General features: G+C 38.7%; 1 protein-coding gene across 1 annotated transcript in view; it reads left to right on the top strand.

Annotated features, from left to right (window-relative positions):
• LOC114645928 (protein kinase C-binding protein NELL1-like) overlaps positions 1-16,602 on the top strand; it is a 1,522,815-nt gene that overhangs the window by 535,204 nt on the left and 971,009 nt on the right. Inside the window, exon 12 of the mRNA XM_028793848.2 lies at positions 84-212. Within this exon, the coding sequence (XP_028649681.1) occupies positions 84-212 (129 nt within the window). The remainder of the gene's footprint in view (positions 1-83; positions 213-16,602) is intronic.

The raw sequence follows: 16,602 nt of genomic DNA, 5'->3' as shown, positions 1-16,602 counted from the left end.
CAGTATACAGTGCATAGATTTACAGTATATAAGCATTCTTAAGGCACAATAATCATGACTATTGTTCTGTAACTTGACTGCAGGTTATGACTTCTGTGCTGATGGACACAGTTGTGGAGATAACTCTGACTGCAAAAACTGGAATACCAAGGCTGTGTGTGAGTGCAAGAGCGGCTTCACTGCCCTTCATGGGGATACTTCATACTGTGAAGGTAAGAAATTGTTTTTTATCATTAACTTATCTGCAAACACCAGCTACTGTGTCTTAAAGTGAAGAAGGCAGCGCCGATTTGTGGGTAATGTGCTGATGCATCAAAAGCAAGAAGGTCAATGGTTATTATTTCATTAGAGTGCTGGAATTTCAGTGACTGTGCTGGCTTTGCTAAAAAACAGAAATAAAGGTGTACTGTAAGTTATTCATCATTCAGGTATTTAAATAGAAACATTTTGTTTGGATTTATAAGCTGTAGTTTTTTTCTTGTGTAGTGACTGTAAAGTGTAGTATCTGAGGATCAATGGCCTCTACTTTGAGTCTTGTGGTATAGTTAATTGCTGTTGTCTAGTTTTCTTTATGAGGGTGATTGTCTTACAGTGTGTTTTTGGGGATTGGTCTAATATAGTAAATAAACCTGGATTTTGTTGTGTTTAAATTTATAATTAGCTAACATGTCTGACAGAATCTTGTGGTTGTTTTGGCTTACTGAATATTTTATTTTTATTGCTTGAGATTTATTGACAGTATTAAAAAGCATTAGGCATGTTGCACTTGCTGCCATCTTAGTTGCTGTGTTTTTGTATATCAGCACTGCGACATAGTGTGACACGTGTTGTATTTTTACAAGATTGGATACATTATTGTTTCTTGATCTTTTAAGTGTTTGATTGGCTTATCTGATAGTAAACCTGTTTTAAATGTTGTACCTTTCCAAAAAATGACTTTTCACCTTACAAAGTCAGAATATAGTTAATAAAAACTCTGAACAAGCCCAAGCCTCCCTAATTCGGGATGTTTATCAGAAATGTATTGATTTACTTCATGAGGTAGAAGTTCACAATAAACAAGTATATTTGCATCCAGTATTTGAAATATTCAAATATGTGCTTCAGATTAAATGATTCAAGTCTTAACATTCTCGATTCTAATAGACATCTGTTATATTCCACACTCTGCAGGTCCAAAGGGGGCTAGATTCCTAGTAAAGGATCAAAAATAAAATTAAATTCACAATCACTGACCTAGAAATTGTCTAAAACAATATGCTGCGTGCCTATGTTTGAAATTTTTCATTTGTGTTTTAATCTTCTAGAAGTGGCTCCTAAAGGGATATGACCACTGGAAAGCAATCAAATATCAAAAATATGATCATATTTGTGAATAGCAACCTCAAAATAGCATAAAACACCAATCCACGTGCCTATGTTACTGATCCCTATTTTTTCTATGTTTTGTGAAAAGGACTAATTTTGATCCCTCATATCCCATGAGGGAGTAAACCCCTGGGAGTGGTTGATGTGGCACGCACAACCTCAAGTCCTGCTGATCATTTTTGCTGAAGGCACCCATTTACTCTTTATCATAAGGGTGTAATTTCCTGCACAAAATATGGTCCACAAAAATGCTGTAATGTTGACATCAGTAACAGTTTGCCACAACTCAATGAATTTGATGTCACAGCATGATTTATGGACACTCTCAGTATCACTTGTCACTAGTTGAAAGTATAATAGTTATGAGAACCCCTTGTCTCTCTTTCAAAGATATGTGTCCAGTCATGGCAAAATATGAGTTACTTCCTACAGGGATAGTCAAACGCTATGTCAGCACTGAAGCTATACTTGAGCCATTCTCAGTTATGGTACCACAACAGTGCAAAAGAGACATTTCTACCCTGAAATTAATGGACAGGGTTTATAGAACGTTCTGTAGGTCGTATTGGTCAAGCTGGAAAGGTTTGTAACCGCAAAATTAGTATGTGCACTTCTGCTATTGACGATGTCAGGCATCCTATCTGTTTTTCTTGTTTGTGCTCTATTTTCTTTTTCCCATTAACAGCTACACCTTTGTAGATGTCTGAAGATAACCCTTTAACCTATTTTCTTTCTCCTTTAGACCACTGTTAGCCTAGCTTTCTGATTAACTAAATGAGATTAATTAATTTATGGGTACAAAATCACTTTGAGTCTTGTACGAAAGCCGAGAGAGGACGTGCAATATTGTTATTTTTTTAAATTGTTTCTTTGAGATAATGGACTCATTTTATCGAGATCTCAATAAAACAAAAGATCTTGTTTTCTCAAAATTATGAAATAATTGTATCTAACATTTAATGTTTAGCTTATTGAAGCCACGTCCTGTTTGAAATGGCAGAAGAGCATAACTGTGTTGATCAGCGCATCACATTTTTGTTCAATCAAGGGGCTGACGCAGGCTGAAATACGTATGTTTATGCCTTAGTTTAGAAAATAATAACATTAGTGTCCGTCATTTAAGAAGACAGTTAGCAAGGCTTCAGCTGTATAGGTGTCGCAATTTAAGTGAGCCTCATGCCAGGAGCAAAGGTTAAGTTTTGTTTTCTCGAGATCGTGATAAAATTATTCCGTTATCTCGAGAAATCAAAGTTTGTTTTCTTGACATCTCGAGAAAATTACTCCGTTATCTTGAGGAGACCATTTAAAAAAATAACAATATTGCACGTCCTCTCTCGGCTTCCATAGTGTTGCATTGTCTGTTGTATACTGAAACCTCAAATGTGACACAAGCGTAGGCTGTGTTTTTTCATTCATAATGACACAAAAAGACAATATGATTGAAATATTAATTTAGCCATAGCAATATTTGTCAGTAGTTTTAAATAATATTAATTTTTCCATTACACTTTGAACCGAAAGCCAATGACAGCTCAGCTACTAGGTAGCAGCAGATTTCTCTCACATATAGAAATGGGAAGAGTTCCATGGAGAATGTTTTATCATCTTCTTGTTTTCAGTTATATGTGAATTTTGCATGTATTTTAAAGCTTGCGTTAACATGGCTATAATAAGGCTACTGGATATTTTGATCTGGAAAGTATAAACATCTATGGAATTTAGAACTGCATAAAGCAGTGTTGTGTGTGATATTCATATATGGTTGTTTTGGATTGGAGATTTTTCACCCCACTGTTGGGTCAAATTTTAATGATACATCAATGCACAAACATGTTCTCTTTGAATTGTCCTTTTTCTTGCTCAGTCTATTGAAGAAAAGAAATTTAGCTTGTTTTTTTGCATGGGGTTATTAATACTTTCCACATTTTTGAATGCAAATAGAATTGGTGTCCACGGGTGGCCTAGATTTGAAAACAGGCAAAAGTAGTCCAATATGCAGCAAACATTTGCACTTTATTTAAGCTCCCCCTCTTCCAAAACTTAATAGGGTTTCTTTTTCCCACCCAGAACCATATCTAGTTTTTTTTAAGAGAGCATGCAGCAATAATTAACAGTCAAATAATTTGGATTTTTTCAATCTGTTTATTACTATCTTGTTTCATACACTATTGTTAACACTATCCATGAATATAAATTTGTTTAAAAATGTGCCTTTTATTTTTAGATGTCACTTCAAAGGTGCTTTGAAATGAAAATATAGTTGAATTACTTAAATGTGGAAATAAGGAGTAACCATGCTTCATTATTTTCTGAACAGATTATTCTGTATGGTTGCTTGGCAGTCTTCAGGCTCGCTCATTTCTTCTATAATGTCTTTGCTGGACAAGAAGCAGGCAGTGTTATTAATATCAGTGCCAAAGAAATAATTATGAAATATAAAACAACGGAGCCTTGTACAAAATGATAATATTCAAAGCTTGTGAAAACAGTATTATTTTTGAATAATAAAATATTTAAGAAAATGATTGAGTTTAAGAAAGTATACCAGCTCTGGATACATCCACTAAAATAATAATTTAATACTTAGCTAAATTATATTGTGGCCATATGTCATTTTATCAATTGTTTACACACAAATAATAAAAATAGTGTATTATTTACTCTTTAAAATGTAGACAGAGATGTTAAAAGCATTTATTCTCAGGCTCTTTAGTTTGTGTGGAAGATCCAACTAAGATGAGAGAAGCAGTAGTGTTTGCAGCCCCCATGAAACAGTATCTTACAGCGCTGTAGTAGATGTTACACAACTCCTAACACCAGTAGGATGTAAAAGACTCTCAGCTGCTAATGTTACATGAGCTTAGAGCTGATAGTTACATTTTGGAAGATCACTCCATGATAAATTTAGTAGGGAGCATCTCATAATGTTTGCAGAAAAGAGGGTCCTTATTTTTTATTATTTTATTTGGTTTTAAGAACAAAACACAATCCCATTAAAACACCAAAGTATGTTGTGAAGACAATCTATGGAACAAGAGAGACCCATCTTCTGTTTTTCTTATAAGGAACAGCAAATACAGTATAATAAAATAAAATATAATAATAAATCTTCTTGAACATAATATGTTGATCGAGTGCACAAGCTACCCAACTCAAAAGTGAAAAAAACTTAGTGGGGCCTGTTGAGTGCTGTTGGATATTTTGATTTAATATTATGGTGAGTTTGCTTGCATTTCTTTATACTGCATACAGAGTCCGCCTTATTCCTCATACAATACAGTGCTGGTTCATTAAGTTAGATTTTTCTCTAATTTTTTTCCTTTGGTTTGGTTTGCATAGTGCTAATATTTTGTGATATCATAAGATTTGAGATTACCCATGTAAAGTAAAAATGACAGATTTGAATGCATATTTGTAGGTGGAAACTCACACCTTATGAGAAGGATTAGGGAGTAGAAGTGGACGTGGTACATCTACATGGGAAAGGTGCTATATAAATAAACGGTATTATCCATCCATCCATCACCCAACCCACTATATCCTAACTACAGGGTCACGGGGGTCTGTTGGAGCCAATTCCAGCCAACACGGGGCGCAAGGCAGGAAACAAACCCCGGGCAGGGCGCCAGCCCACCGCAGGGCACACACACACACCAAGCACACACTAGGGACAATTTAGAATCGCCAATGCACCTAATCTGCATGTCTTTGGACTGTGGGAGGAAACTGGAGCACCCGGAGAAAACCCACGCAGACACGGGGAGAACATGCAAACTCCACGCAGGGAGGACCTGGGAAGTGAACCCATGTCTCCTAATTGCGAGGCAGCAATGCTACCCACTGCGCCACCGTGCTGGCCCAAACTGTATTATTATTATTATTATTATTATTATTATTATTAGTGTACATAAGCCATGACAAAGGATAACAGGATATCAAGTTACAGTATTTTAACCAATGTGTGAAGTACAAGCCAATGAAGGTTATGCTAAAACTATGTACATAGCCGTAAGGCCTTATATTAAGTACAGGGTACAGTTTTGTTCTCCACATTACAAACGAGACATGGCAGCACCCGAGAGAGTCCAGAGAAGAGTGACTAGGCTGATTCCAGGGCTGCAAGGTATGAGTTATGAGGAAAGACTGAAAGAGTTGAACATTTTCAGTTTAAGTAAACCGTGATTAAGAGGAGACACGCTTGAAGAGTTTAAGTATGAAAGGAATTACTACAGTGGATCCCACCTGTTCATTTTAAATAAATTCTTCAAGAAGAACACATGGACACCGTTTTTTGGTAACTTTTTAAGAGTAAATTTTGCACACACATTAGAAAGTTTTATTTAGAGCGAGAACCATAAACACATGAAATAATTTATCATGTATTGTAGTAGAAAGTAGCACTTTAGGGAACTTCAAAATCAATTCAATATTATTTGGGAGAAATTAGGTGAATGGAATTGGTGAGTTTGTTAGGCTGAATGGCATGATCTCGTCAACATTGTCTAATCTTCTAATAGTTAAGAAGTAGGCTTAATGAGGGGAGAGACCCCTTAACTCTCAACGTCAACCTGTAGGGCCAATTCCATCACAGATGTGGCTTAGGTGACTTGTTCAGTAACTTGTCTCAGTCACCATCAAATTCTGATTGATGTCCATCTGCGTTCCTCATTCTTGATCATAGTACTGACTTACAGAGTCTCCTTGAATGGTAGGTGTAGTTGCTGTCTTAAAACATGAATGTTTAGAAGGGCTAGCTCCAATGGCAGTTAGTACAAATAGTCTTTTTTATATTCTTAAATAGCATAGCCATTAATTTGATATTTTATCATGCCTTTACTGCTTTCTTAAAATTCATGGTGTCCTTGACAGGTGCAAATATCATTCATTGCTATGGAGCAGTACTGTATGACTTCTGCCCACATTATGCACCTCCTTCATCGCCTGTGCCATGCGTCGACCCTGTCTTTCAAGGACAAACAATAAATCTTAAAAGAGAGATGGCAATGGCAGAATCCCAAGAAACTGACGAGTTTCTTCATAATTTCCTTAACTGTATCACTATAGCACACAAAGCTTGTATCTCAGATGTGATATAAAATGAATGTGAAATCCCTAAGTGTGGTTTACATTCAATTTTTTTCCATTTGTGAGTGACACAGGTGCAATAATCCGTGGCTGTTTTTTAAAAAAACAACTCTTAATTAAGTTAATTGCTTTCTGTCAGGATACACCACTGGAGAGTAGCTTAATTTTCTGTCAAATCTGCTACTTAAAAAGGCTTAAACTTAAACCTATAAACCCAGTAATGAGAGCCATTTTAATAAATGTGCTGTGTGTGCTGCACTGGATAATATGAAGATTCTTATGTAAGAATCTTGCTTGATTCTATATTAACCAAATAAGTTTGGGTAGCAAATAGCTAAGATGTCCTAATATCTCTAAGTTTTTAAAGCTGTCAACATTTGCACTTCATCTGCATGCCTTAGCAGTTCCCACCACTCTTCATATTAAAATGCTTTGTGGCTTATATCTTAAAAGTTCCTTCTCAGTAATTTCTAAAGCTTTCCTTATGTATGATCTTTTACTCTCAACTGGTGTTCAGAAATACACACTTCTTGTCCTGCACCTTCACATTTTTTCACATTAACTCTCTTCATTTCAACCACTTTCTCACCAGCTTTTCAGCCATAAGCATATCACCCAACCATTAGCTTCATTGCTTCTTAGCACAAATTACTTTTACTTTCCACTATTGTAATCCCTCCTCGATCGCGGGGGTTGCGTTGCAGAACCCCCCGCGAAAGGTGAAAATCCGCGAAGTAGAAACCATATATTTATATGGTTATTTTTATATTGTCATGCTTGAGTCACAGATTTGCGCAGAAACACAGGAGGTTGTAGAGAGACAGGAACGTTATTCAAACACTGCAAACAGACATTTGTCTCTTTTTCAAAAGTTTAAACTGTGCTCCATGACAAGACAGAGATGACAGTTCCGTCTCACAATTAAAAGAATGCAAACATATCTTCCTCTTCAAAGGAGTGCACATCAGGAGCAGAGAATGTCAGAGAGAGAGAGTGAAGCAAACAAAAATCAATAGGGCTGTTTGGCTTTTAAGTATGCGAAGCACCGCTGCACAAAGCAGCTGCAAGGAAGGCAACAGCTCACACCCCCTCGTCAGGAGCAGAGAATGTCAGAGAGAGAGAGAGAGACAGATAAAAACAAACAATCAAAAATCAATACGTGCCCTTCGAGCATTTAAGTATGCGAAGCACTGTGCAGCATGTCGCTTCACGAAGCAGCTGCACAGAAGGGAGCAATGTGAAGGTAATCTTTCAGCAGTTTTAGACGAGCGTCCATATCATCTAGGTGTGAGAACAGCCCCCCTGCTCACACCCCCTCCGTCAGGAGCAGAGAATGTCAAAGCAAGAGAGAGAGAGAAAAGTAAGTTGGGTAGCTTCTCAGCCATCTGCCAATAGCGTCCCTTGTATGAAATCAACTGGGCAAACCAACTGAGGAAGCATGTACCAGAAATTAAAAGACTCATTGTCCGCAGAAATCCGTGAACCGGCAAAAATTCCGCGATATATATTTAAATATGCTTACATATAAAATCCGCGATGGAGTGAAGCCGCGAAAGTCGAAGTGTGATATAGCGAGAGATTACTGTACTCCCAACTACATGCAGCAAATCTACTCTTCTGTTCGGTCCTCTCTCAACTTCACCCAATTCTTCCATCAAGCTGAGAATTTTAAGTTGCATTGCTACTCACTGTTCTGACCAGTGATAGGGAAAAATAAAACCTTGATACCGATTCTACTGCAGAACACATATATAATCTAAAAAGGCTCTTCAGCAATATAAAATCATTAAGAAATGTATTTAACAAAATAGGTATCACACTTGCATTTCAATAAAATAAGGGAAATTAGATCGTCCTGTATTAGGTCACTGAACACTGGCCTTTCAGACAGGGAAGCACATTTTAGCCAAACATGATAAAACTAGTCAATTATTGCATAATGTTATTTATATGTAAATTCTGCCCTCCTTTTCTTTTTGTGTAAAGTGGTCTGTGACCCTGTCATAACAATCAGGAGTCTTTTTTAGGGACTTGACCAGTTTCTTCTCAATGGCCAGCAGAGCAAGGTTGCTTAAACGGTTTGGACCCATTGTGTTGTGGCTGTACGACTTGACTTGTTTTAACCAGAAGAAGCTCCTCTCTGCACCTGCTGATGTAGCTCCAATTGTTGCCACCAAACATAATAGCTTGTATAGCTGAGACATTGCACTATTCTACTCCATGTCTTTAAAAAATACCAAGAAATAACACAGCTTACCCCTGTTGCCCTGCAATTCACCATTTGAATATAGGAATTGGAGTGCTGATCTCAGTCTCCCTGAATCAAAGAAATGGTCAGAACTTTTCATAACACTTTAGAATGCCTCCTTATGAAACACTTGTCTCATTTCATTAAATTTCCCTGGGTTAATTACTACTAAGAAGCGCATATTTTCCAAATTTGAAAAATGCCGAGATGTCTGTTCCATAAGATTGTCTAGGATGGCCATGTACAGATTTCTGTAACGCTCCTGGGGATCCTGCAATTGTGACAGACTCCAATGCTTTTGCCTAGGCTCATTTTGAAGGTCTGACATGAGACTTGTTACTTTTGCATAAACAGCTTTGAAAGCCTCCTCTGACCTCTGCTCATTTGCAAATGTAAGACTCTCATTTCTCTGTTTGCAGTAAAGAATATCCATAGCTCTCTGCTGCACCATGTCAACAACCACATCAGCTTCAGAGATTTGTTCCTATGTGTTAAACATGAAAACAAACTCTATCTATCTATCTATCTATCTATCTATCTATCTATCTATCTATCTATCTATCTATCTATCTATCTATCTATCTATCTATCTATCTATCTATCTATCTATCTATCTATCTATCTATCTATCTATCTATCTATCTATCTATCTATCTATCTATCTATCTATCTATCTATCTATCTATCTATCTATCTATCTATCTATCTATCTATCTATCTATCCAATTGCTCATGTGGTCCTCATCATAGTGTCAATGCACATTTTGCCTTGTCCAGTACCAAACCTACAGGACAAATCCAGGCTATATGTATTATACCCTTTAAAATATTTGGAGGGGTTATCACTTTCACTTTAGCCTGACGTCTACTCAGAGAGGAAGCCATGATAGCAGCCCCAGGTTTTTCTTTGAAATTGTAGCCTTGCATGTTTTCATTTAAAACATCAAAGACCGACTGCGTATCTTGCCCCCCTTGAAAAATCAAAACATCCAACAAATCGCTCCTGAATTTGACCTGCATATTGAACTCTGACAGACAGTTGTGCATGACATGAAATATCAGTTGTCTCATCTACTTGCAGTGCAAAAAAGGGAGCAGTTTGAACTTGACCTTTGATTTTATCAACAGCAGTGACTGCATTGGCAGAAATCAAATCATTTTGAATGGAATGGGACACGCCAGAAAACACAGAACGTGACTGGAAGTGTGTAGCCAAGATAGAATCATATTTGGATAAATTTTAAGTGAATTCTCTGTAATTCACCTTGTTAGCAGATTCAATACCCTCATCATGCCCTCTGAATGCCAGCTCTTGACGACCAAGCAGTGAAGTGACGTCATTTAGGCGGCTAAGAAAGGCCCTGTTTTTTTTTCATTGTTTCATTGTGTTCTGGCACCTGAATGTGAACACCTTCATTAATTGCATGTTCTACTCTGACCCTGCCAAGACAACTTAACCGTGCACATTAACTCACATGTTTACTTCCTTTCATCATGTCTTTTGTATGTCCTGTCAAAGTTAGCCAGATCCCCAAAACCCAGTTTTGACTAAACAACCTGAGATGGTTTTATAAAGAAGCATGACCAACAGTACATTCTCTTTGTCACAGCACTTCTAGTCAGCAAGCTCACATTGTCATACCAGGAGAGTTGTAAAGACTGTTTATGTTTCCCTGACTTTTGAACCAAATCAAACTTGGATGGTGATCTGCCCTGCTGTTTAATTCATCATAAGGAACACTGTCAAATGGCTTCACCAAAATCAGGTCAACAATATTCTGGCATTATACACAGCTAGCTAGCTGACTGGCTAGACCCAAGTGACCTAGTTTGAAATAAACACATGAACTTTACTAAATTGAAACAAGGAGCAAACCAAACAATGCTATATTTATGTTTTTATATACAGTAGGATATGTACAAAAGAAAACAGTGGGCAATATTTCTAGCAAATAACAGACTATGAGCAGCAGCTTGTCTCACAATTTCACTTGCCAAAAATCTGCATGGGACTGAACTTGAAATGCTCCAGTGTCAAAATGCTGTCAATCTAAAAGAGGTCCAGCCACTTGGAAAGTTTTTCCAATCATCATGCAGCAGCCCACCATCCTCTCCAGCCCACTTCCCCATTTACTCCGAGAGAGTTTCGCTGGAAATGATAATTTGAAGCATTTGTCCAATAAACTTCCAGCTTTGCTGCACTGAAAACAAAGCATGTTGTGAAGTGCTGTTGAAGTCCAGTGAAGCTGCACTTCAATGGGTTTTAATGGATCATGCTGCCACCGGAATGTATGAGAATAAAATCACGTTAGTTGACCTAAAAGAAATTATTGCTGATTCTGAATGAATTGGCCATGATGTTGAATATGTCCTTTGTAAAAGCAATGCAAATGCAACAATACATATTTTGGTGACATTTTACAGGAGGCAGAGCTTCCCTTGCAGTGTTAGAGCAGTCGTCTGTGGTCTAAACACACACCAGAATGACTAAAAAGAAAGAAAACTTCTGACTTTGTGGTCACAGTCACAGTGACACATTATGTATGTATTATTGCCATTGGTATAAAAAAAACCTCAGTCATGATTCTTGACATTCTTCTGCTGAATAATTCGTTGGCTGAAAGTGCTCAGTGTTAGTGTGCCAGAGAGAGAATGCTCAGCATTGTTCATAATGACACTCAGTTTTATTTTAATTCCCTCTTTTCTGCTACTTTCAGAATGTGTCCCATAACTGAGCATCCATTCTAATTGGTATGTTGATTTTGGTGAGCCTCTCTTGAAGTAGTGTTACCAGCAAAGCACACCACAGCATAGAAAATTGCACAGGCCATCCCAGAATTGTAGAAGACATGAAGGACGTCACTTCCCACATTAAAGGAATGCAGTCACCTTAGAAAAAAGAGCCTGCTCTGCCCTTTCTTATATACAGTGATCTCCCGCTATATCGCGGTTCAGCTATCGTGCCCTCGCTACATTGTGGATTTATTATTATTATTATTACTAGGGGACTTCTCTCGCCCACCCCTGGGTTTGGTTTGCTGGTTAAACAATTTAAAGAGATTGTTATTTTCATGGGAATTGTTACATATGCATTATTTTCATTTTTACTTTTAAGACTTTTGTAAAAACAATATTTGTCCTTTTTTTTCCTGCCCCGAGCGTGGTTAAATCTCTTTCTCGCATGACTTATAATGCTGCTCGCGTTGTGAAGGGGGGTCTGAATGCACGCTAAAGAGATGCAATTGGTTCAGCTGGTGTCTTGCTGCTGGCCAGCTGTGTGTTGCGCTTGTCGCGCTTTGCGTCAATCAGTTAAAAGCCTGTACAACAGCTGTCCTTTTGCCACTTCGTGTCTCTGCCACTAGCGTTCTGAAGGAGGAGGAGGAGGGGGGGAGGGTGTGAGGGTCTGAACGCATGCTAAGGAGAAGCGCTCAGATCATCTGCTGGCTTGCTGCTGCTGGTAAGCTGCGTGTTCTGCTTGTCGTTGTTTTAAGAGCTGGGAGCACCTGAAGTGTGTCTGCCAAAAGCATTCCAACAACTGCTAGGTTAGATGTCAGTGAACTTGTTTTAAATTGTTTGTAAGTGGGGCGTGACGTACAAAAGTCACAGTCTCATGGGTTTTGCTTCCTAATGTTGTAATGTCTAGTCTCACGTGTCGTCAAAGTGTCTCTCCGAGATGATCTGGTCTCGATCGCTTCGCTCAGTCCCCCCAGAGGCACGCTACGCTCCTGCCACATTGCGTTTCTCCTGCTCGCATTGTGAAGGGGTGGAGCTGAATGCACGCTAAGCAGAAGTGGACAGATCAGCTACTGGCTTTGTGCTGCTTCTGCAAAGATGCCTGTTCTGCTTGTCGCTCTGCGAGTCGATCATTTAAAAACCTGTACAGCAGCTGTCCTTCTGTCTCACTGCCTTGTCTTGTGTGACGTTAAAATGTCTTTGTTATCGCTGATGGGTCTGCAACGTAACTTCCGCGATAGGCAGGGGATCACTGTAGTGTTATGAGACCAGTTAAATCTGTCATTGATGTGGAACCTTAAGTATTTGTAGGAGTGTACCACCTCTACACTCACTCCCCGAATTGTGACCGGACATAGAGGCTGTTTGGTATGGGGAAAGTCAAATGCCAGTTCCTTGATTTTGCTGATACTAAGTTCTAGACAATCCTTTTTTGCACCAAGAAACAAAATATACTATAGTAATATATAATAGTATATTATATAGTAATATACTATATATATACCGTATATATATATATATATATATATATATATATATATATATATATATATACCGTATATATATATATATATACAGTATATATATATAGTATATTACTATATAATATATATATATATATACTATATATATATATATATATATATATATATGTATATATATATATATATATATATATATATATATATATATATATATATATATATATATATATATAAATATATACAGTGCAGAATTATCTGAGAATTTTTGTACGTGATATGTCCTGGTGTTATATTTATAGTCTGAGGTGTACAGACTCAAAAGGAAAGGAGACAGGACTTTTCCTTGTGGTGCTCCAGTGTTGCTCACGTCCATATCAGACACACAGTCCTTGAGTCTCGCAAACTGTGGTCCGCCTGTCAGTTAGTCCATTATCCAAGACACCATAGGCTCATCTACCTGCATAACTCTGAGCTTACCCCGTCACAGTGATGGCTATCTAGAGTGGTACACTTGTAATATAACGTGTAAAGGCAATAAGAAACCACAGGCTTAAAAGAGATAACCACACTGCCATAGTTTGTGGTCATTTTGCAAAGAAATACTATTGGAGCTCAATTTGTGTAAAATTAATATTTGCAATTTAAACTACAGGAATAAAAAATGTAAATTTCAGGGATTAACATTTTGAATACTTTTGCATTTTAATTTCCTAATGTAATATGGAAAAGATATTGATTTTCTTCATCCAAAATATTCTTCCCTGGACCTGTCAAAAATTGCTGAATTGATTACTGCAGTTTTCACTTTTACATGAGCAATGAAGGGGAAATATTTTTATTTGTCTAATTAAAGTGCTCAGTTGCACACAAATGCTGCCCACTCAACTCCTGCTTTGGTCTTTTGTGTGTACCTTTACACAATGTGTATTTTGTAGATTCACTGCATTGTACCTTTGCCTTCCTGGATCAACAATGGGCAGGGCTTCATTTGTTGACTGATATTTTCTATAACTTAATCCATTTTGTGTTGGGCATTTTGAGTCTTTTTGATGATCTTTTGGGTATACTTGGGTATACCATTTCACTAATACTTCTAGTATTTCCAGATCCATCAAATACAAAAATATCCATATCTAAAGGATACTTACACGTTTTCCCGCTAAAAAATATTCACACAGTCAGACTGAATTTGACTATACTCATACCTTACCTGTATTACCTTACTAATCCTAATTACTTCACATACATCATGGACAGAAGTGGAGGTGAAACACACACTTGATGGAATGGAAGGGTCTCAACTTAATCCCAAGTGTGCTCCACAAATACAAGGGTAGAGGGGCAGTATAGCCCATACTCTAGTATCACCTTTCACAAGATACAATGGGGTACACGGTCATAAGCTTTTCCAAGTCCATAATGCACAATGTGCCAGGACAGAATCCACATTGTTTCTCCTGGATCAGCATAAGCTTTGCCAAAGGGAGGCTGTGGGGGTGATTCCTCCATAATTAAACTGCACCCTATTGTGCCCTTTTATGAAAAAAGACTCTCACCCCATTCTGCCAGTTGTCAAACACTGCTTCAGCATTCCACAAAACATTGAAGAGGTACAGTTGCAAAAAAGACCCCCACAGTATGCAGTGTTTTCAGTATTTTTCATCTACTTCCTTCATCCTTACCATCATGAGAACTCTTTAATCACAGCAGTGGCCTCAGCCACAAAGATAGACCCAGCTCCAACTAATGCTTCTAGCAATACCTACTCTGAGGACGGGGTATTCACCGGGTTTATGGAGTTCTTTAAAGTGCTAGTTTCTGTTTTAACATTGGCCAATGTGTGAGGTCAGTTTTATCCCACCCTTGACTAGGTGATATTCTGTCTACCCTTCCTGTTCTGTAGAGTAGTTTAAAAGAACAATTTTGAGGCTATCCAAAAGTCAGTCTCTGAACTCGCACTAAACCCACACAGTCACCCCTTAGTCAAATCTGAAGATCTTACTATGAATATTGTTGGAAGACCTCTTTCTACAGCGTAACAGCAGATATCTACCAGTGGGTCTTGGTTGCAGCCATTGCCAGTCAACAGCAATCTTTTGGCCACCGCTTCTTGCAGCTCCCACCACTATTGAGATCCTGAACATTTCTACCTCCTTGACCTCTCACAAGATACAGAAGAAGCTCTTCTGGAGGTTTTAGATTAATTTATTCTGAACAAAGATATCCCATAGTCATTCACAGCATACCCTCACTACTATGTCTTTTCAATGTGTCCACCTTCTGTCTAAGCCAGCTGACTACCAAATGGCAATCAGTTGTCAGCTCAGCACATCTCTTTACCTGTGTATCCACAACATATGGCCACAGATCAGGCAATAAGACTACCAAGTCTATCACTGACCATGCACCCAAGGTAATCTTGTACTTAGTAAAGGTTTGTGAAAATGTGTGCTCAAATATGATGATCATCACGGATGATCAATGAGTAGCACAAAAATCCAGTAACAGTTCACTGCTTGGATTCAGATCTAACAGGCTGTTCCTGCCACTAACTCTCCTCCAGATATTTTGGACATCCCCATTGTGAGCATTGATGCCATCAAGAAGTTCTATAGAGTCAATCGATGATATCCTTCTTAGCAATGAGTCCATTGTGTCTCAGAAGGAGTACCCTAAATTGATTTTTCCTTGTTCTGTTGGTAATCTATATATATAATTCACTAAGCCGCCAACAAGTAGCCACCCATGGAAAGCACGCCGGAAGGGGTGTGGATTCACTAAACCGCCGACAAGTAAGACGCCAATGGCGCACGCAGGAAGGAGTACGCCCACCAACTCTTAGACCATTGGATACGACGAAAACTCGTAGAGCCACGCCCACCAACTCAGACGTGACGCCTCGGAAAACATGCCGTCATTTCTGTTTGTCTGTGCCACGGTCCACTTGCAGCTCTGAGCCACGTTGACATTTCATTAGTCTACCTCAGTGGAACCTTGGTTCACACAGAGGCAGCGCCAGAGAGAGACAGAGGCACACACACAGGCAGCCTGAGAGAGAGAGCCACGCAATCCTTTAAAACTGAGGTTAAAACCCAATGAAGGAAGCAGTCTTTAAAAACCAATAAGCCCTGTGCCTCTTTTTCATTAGCGTCTCACCTGCGTCAGGCCCTGCAACAGTCGAAAACACTCTCTCACCAGCTGACCTTCTCTGTGCCTGACTCCACTACTGTCAGTCGCCTGATTAAAAATGGCCTTTTGAAGGGGAGCTATGGACCCGCTATACCACAGGAATACATTGCCTTCGCGCCTGCTCTCGCTCACTCTAACGTACCGGCTTTCTCTCTCTCCTCACTCGCTCACACACTGCACAGGGGAGAAATGCCTGCAGCACGACTCCACCCGGAAACCGTTTCAGCCACACTTCCACGCCCCTCGCTACGCTGTGAGTGCGATGATTATTTATTTACAAATGGGCTTTTGAAGGGAAGCTGTGGACCCGCTATACCACAGGATCACCTGTGACATTGCCTTCACATTGTTTTCCTTTTATTTATGATCCCCATAGAGCAGATCAGACACCCAGGCAAACAACACTGAATAATCAATAGCTACAACCACTTTGCCCGCCCCAACTCCTCACCTGAGTCGGTTTCGTCTGTGTTCAGCAGTGTTTCCCAAACTCGG

The sequence above is a fragment of the Erpetoichthys calabaricus genome, chromosome 2 (assembly GCF_900747795.2).
Source record: "Erpetoichthys calabaricus chromosome 2, fErpCal1.3, whole genome shotgun sequence".
Taxonomy (NCBI): Eukaryota; Metazoa; Chordata; class Cladistia; order Polypteriformes; family Polypteridae; genus Erpetoichthys; species Erpetoichthys calabaricus.
This window is presented reverse-complemented; position numbering and strand designations above follow the sequence as displayed.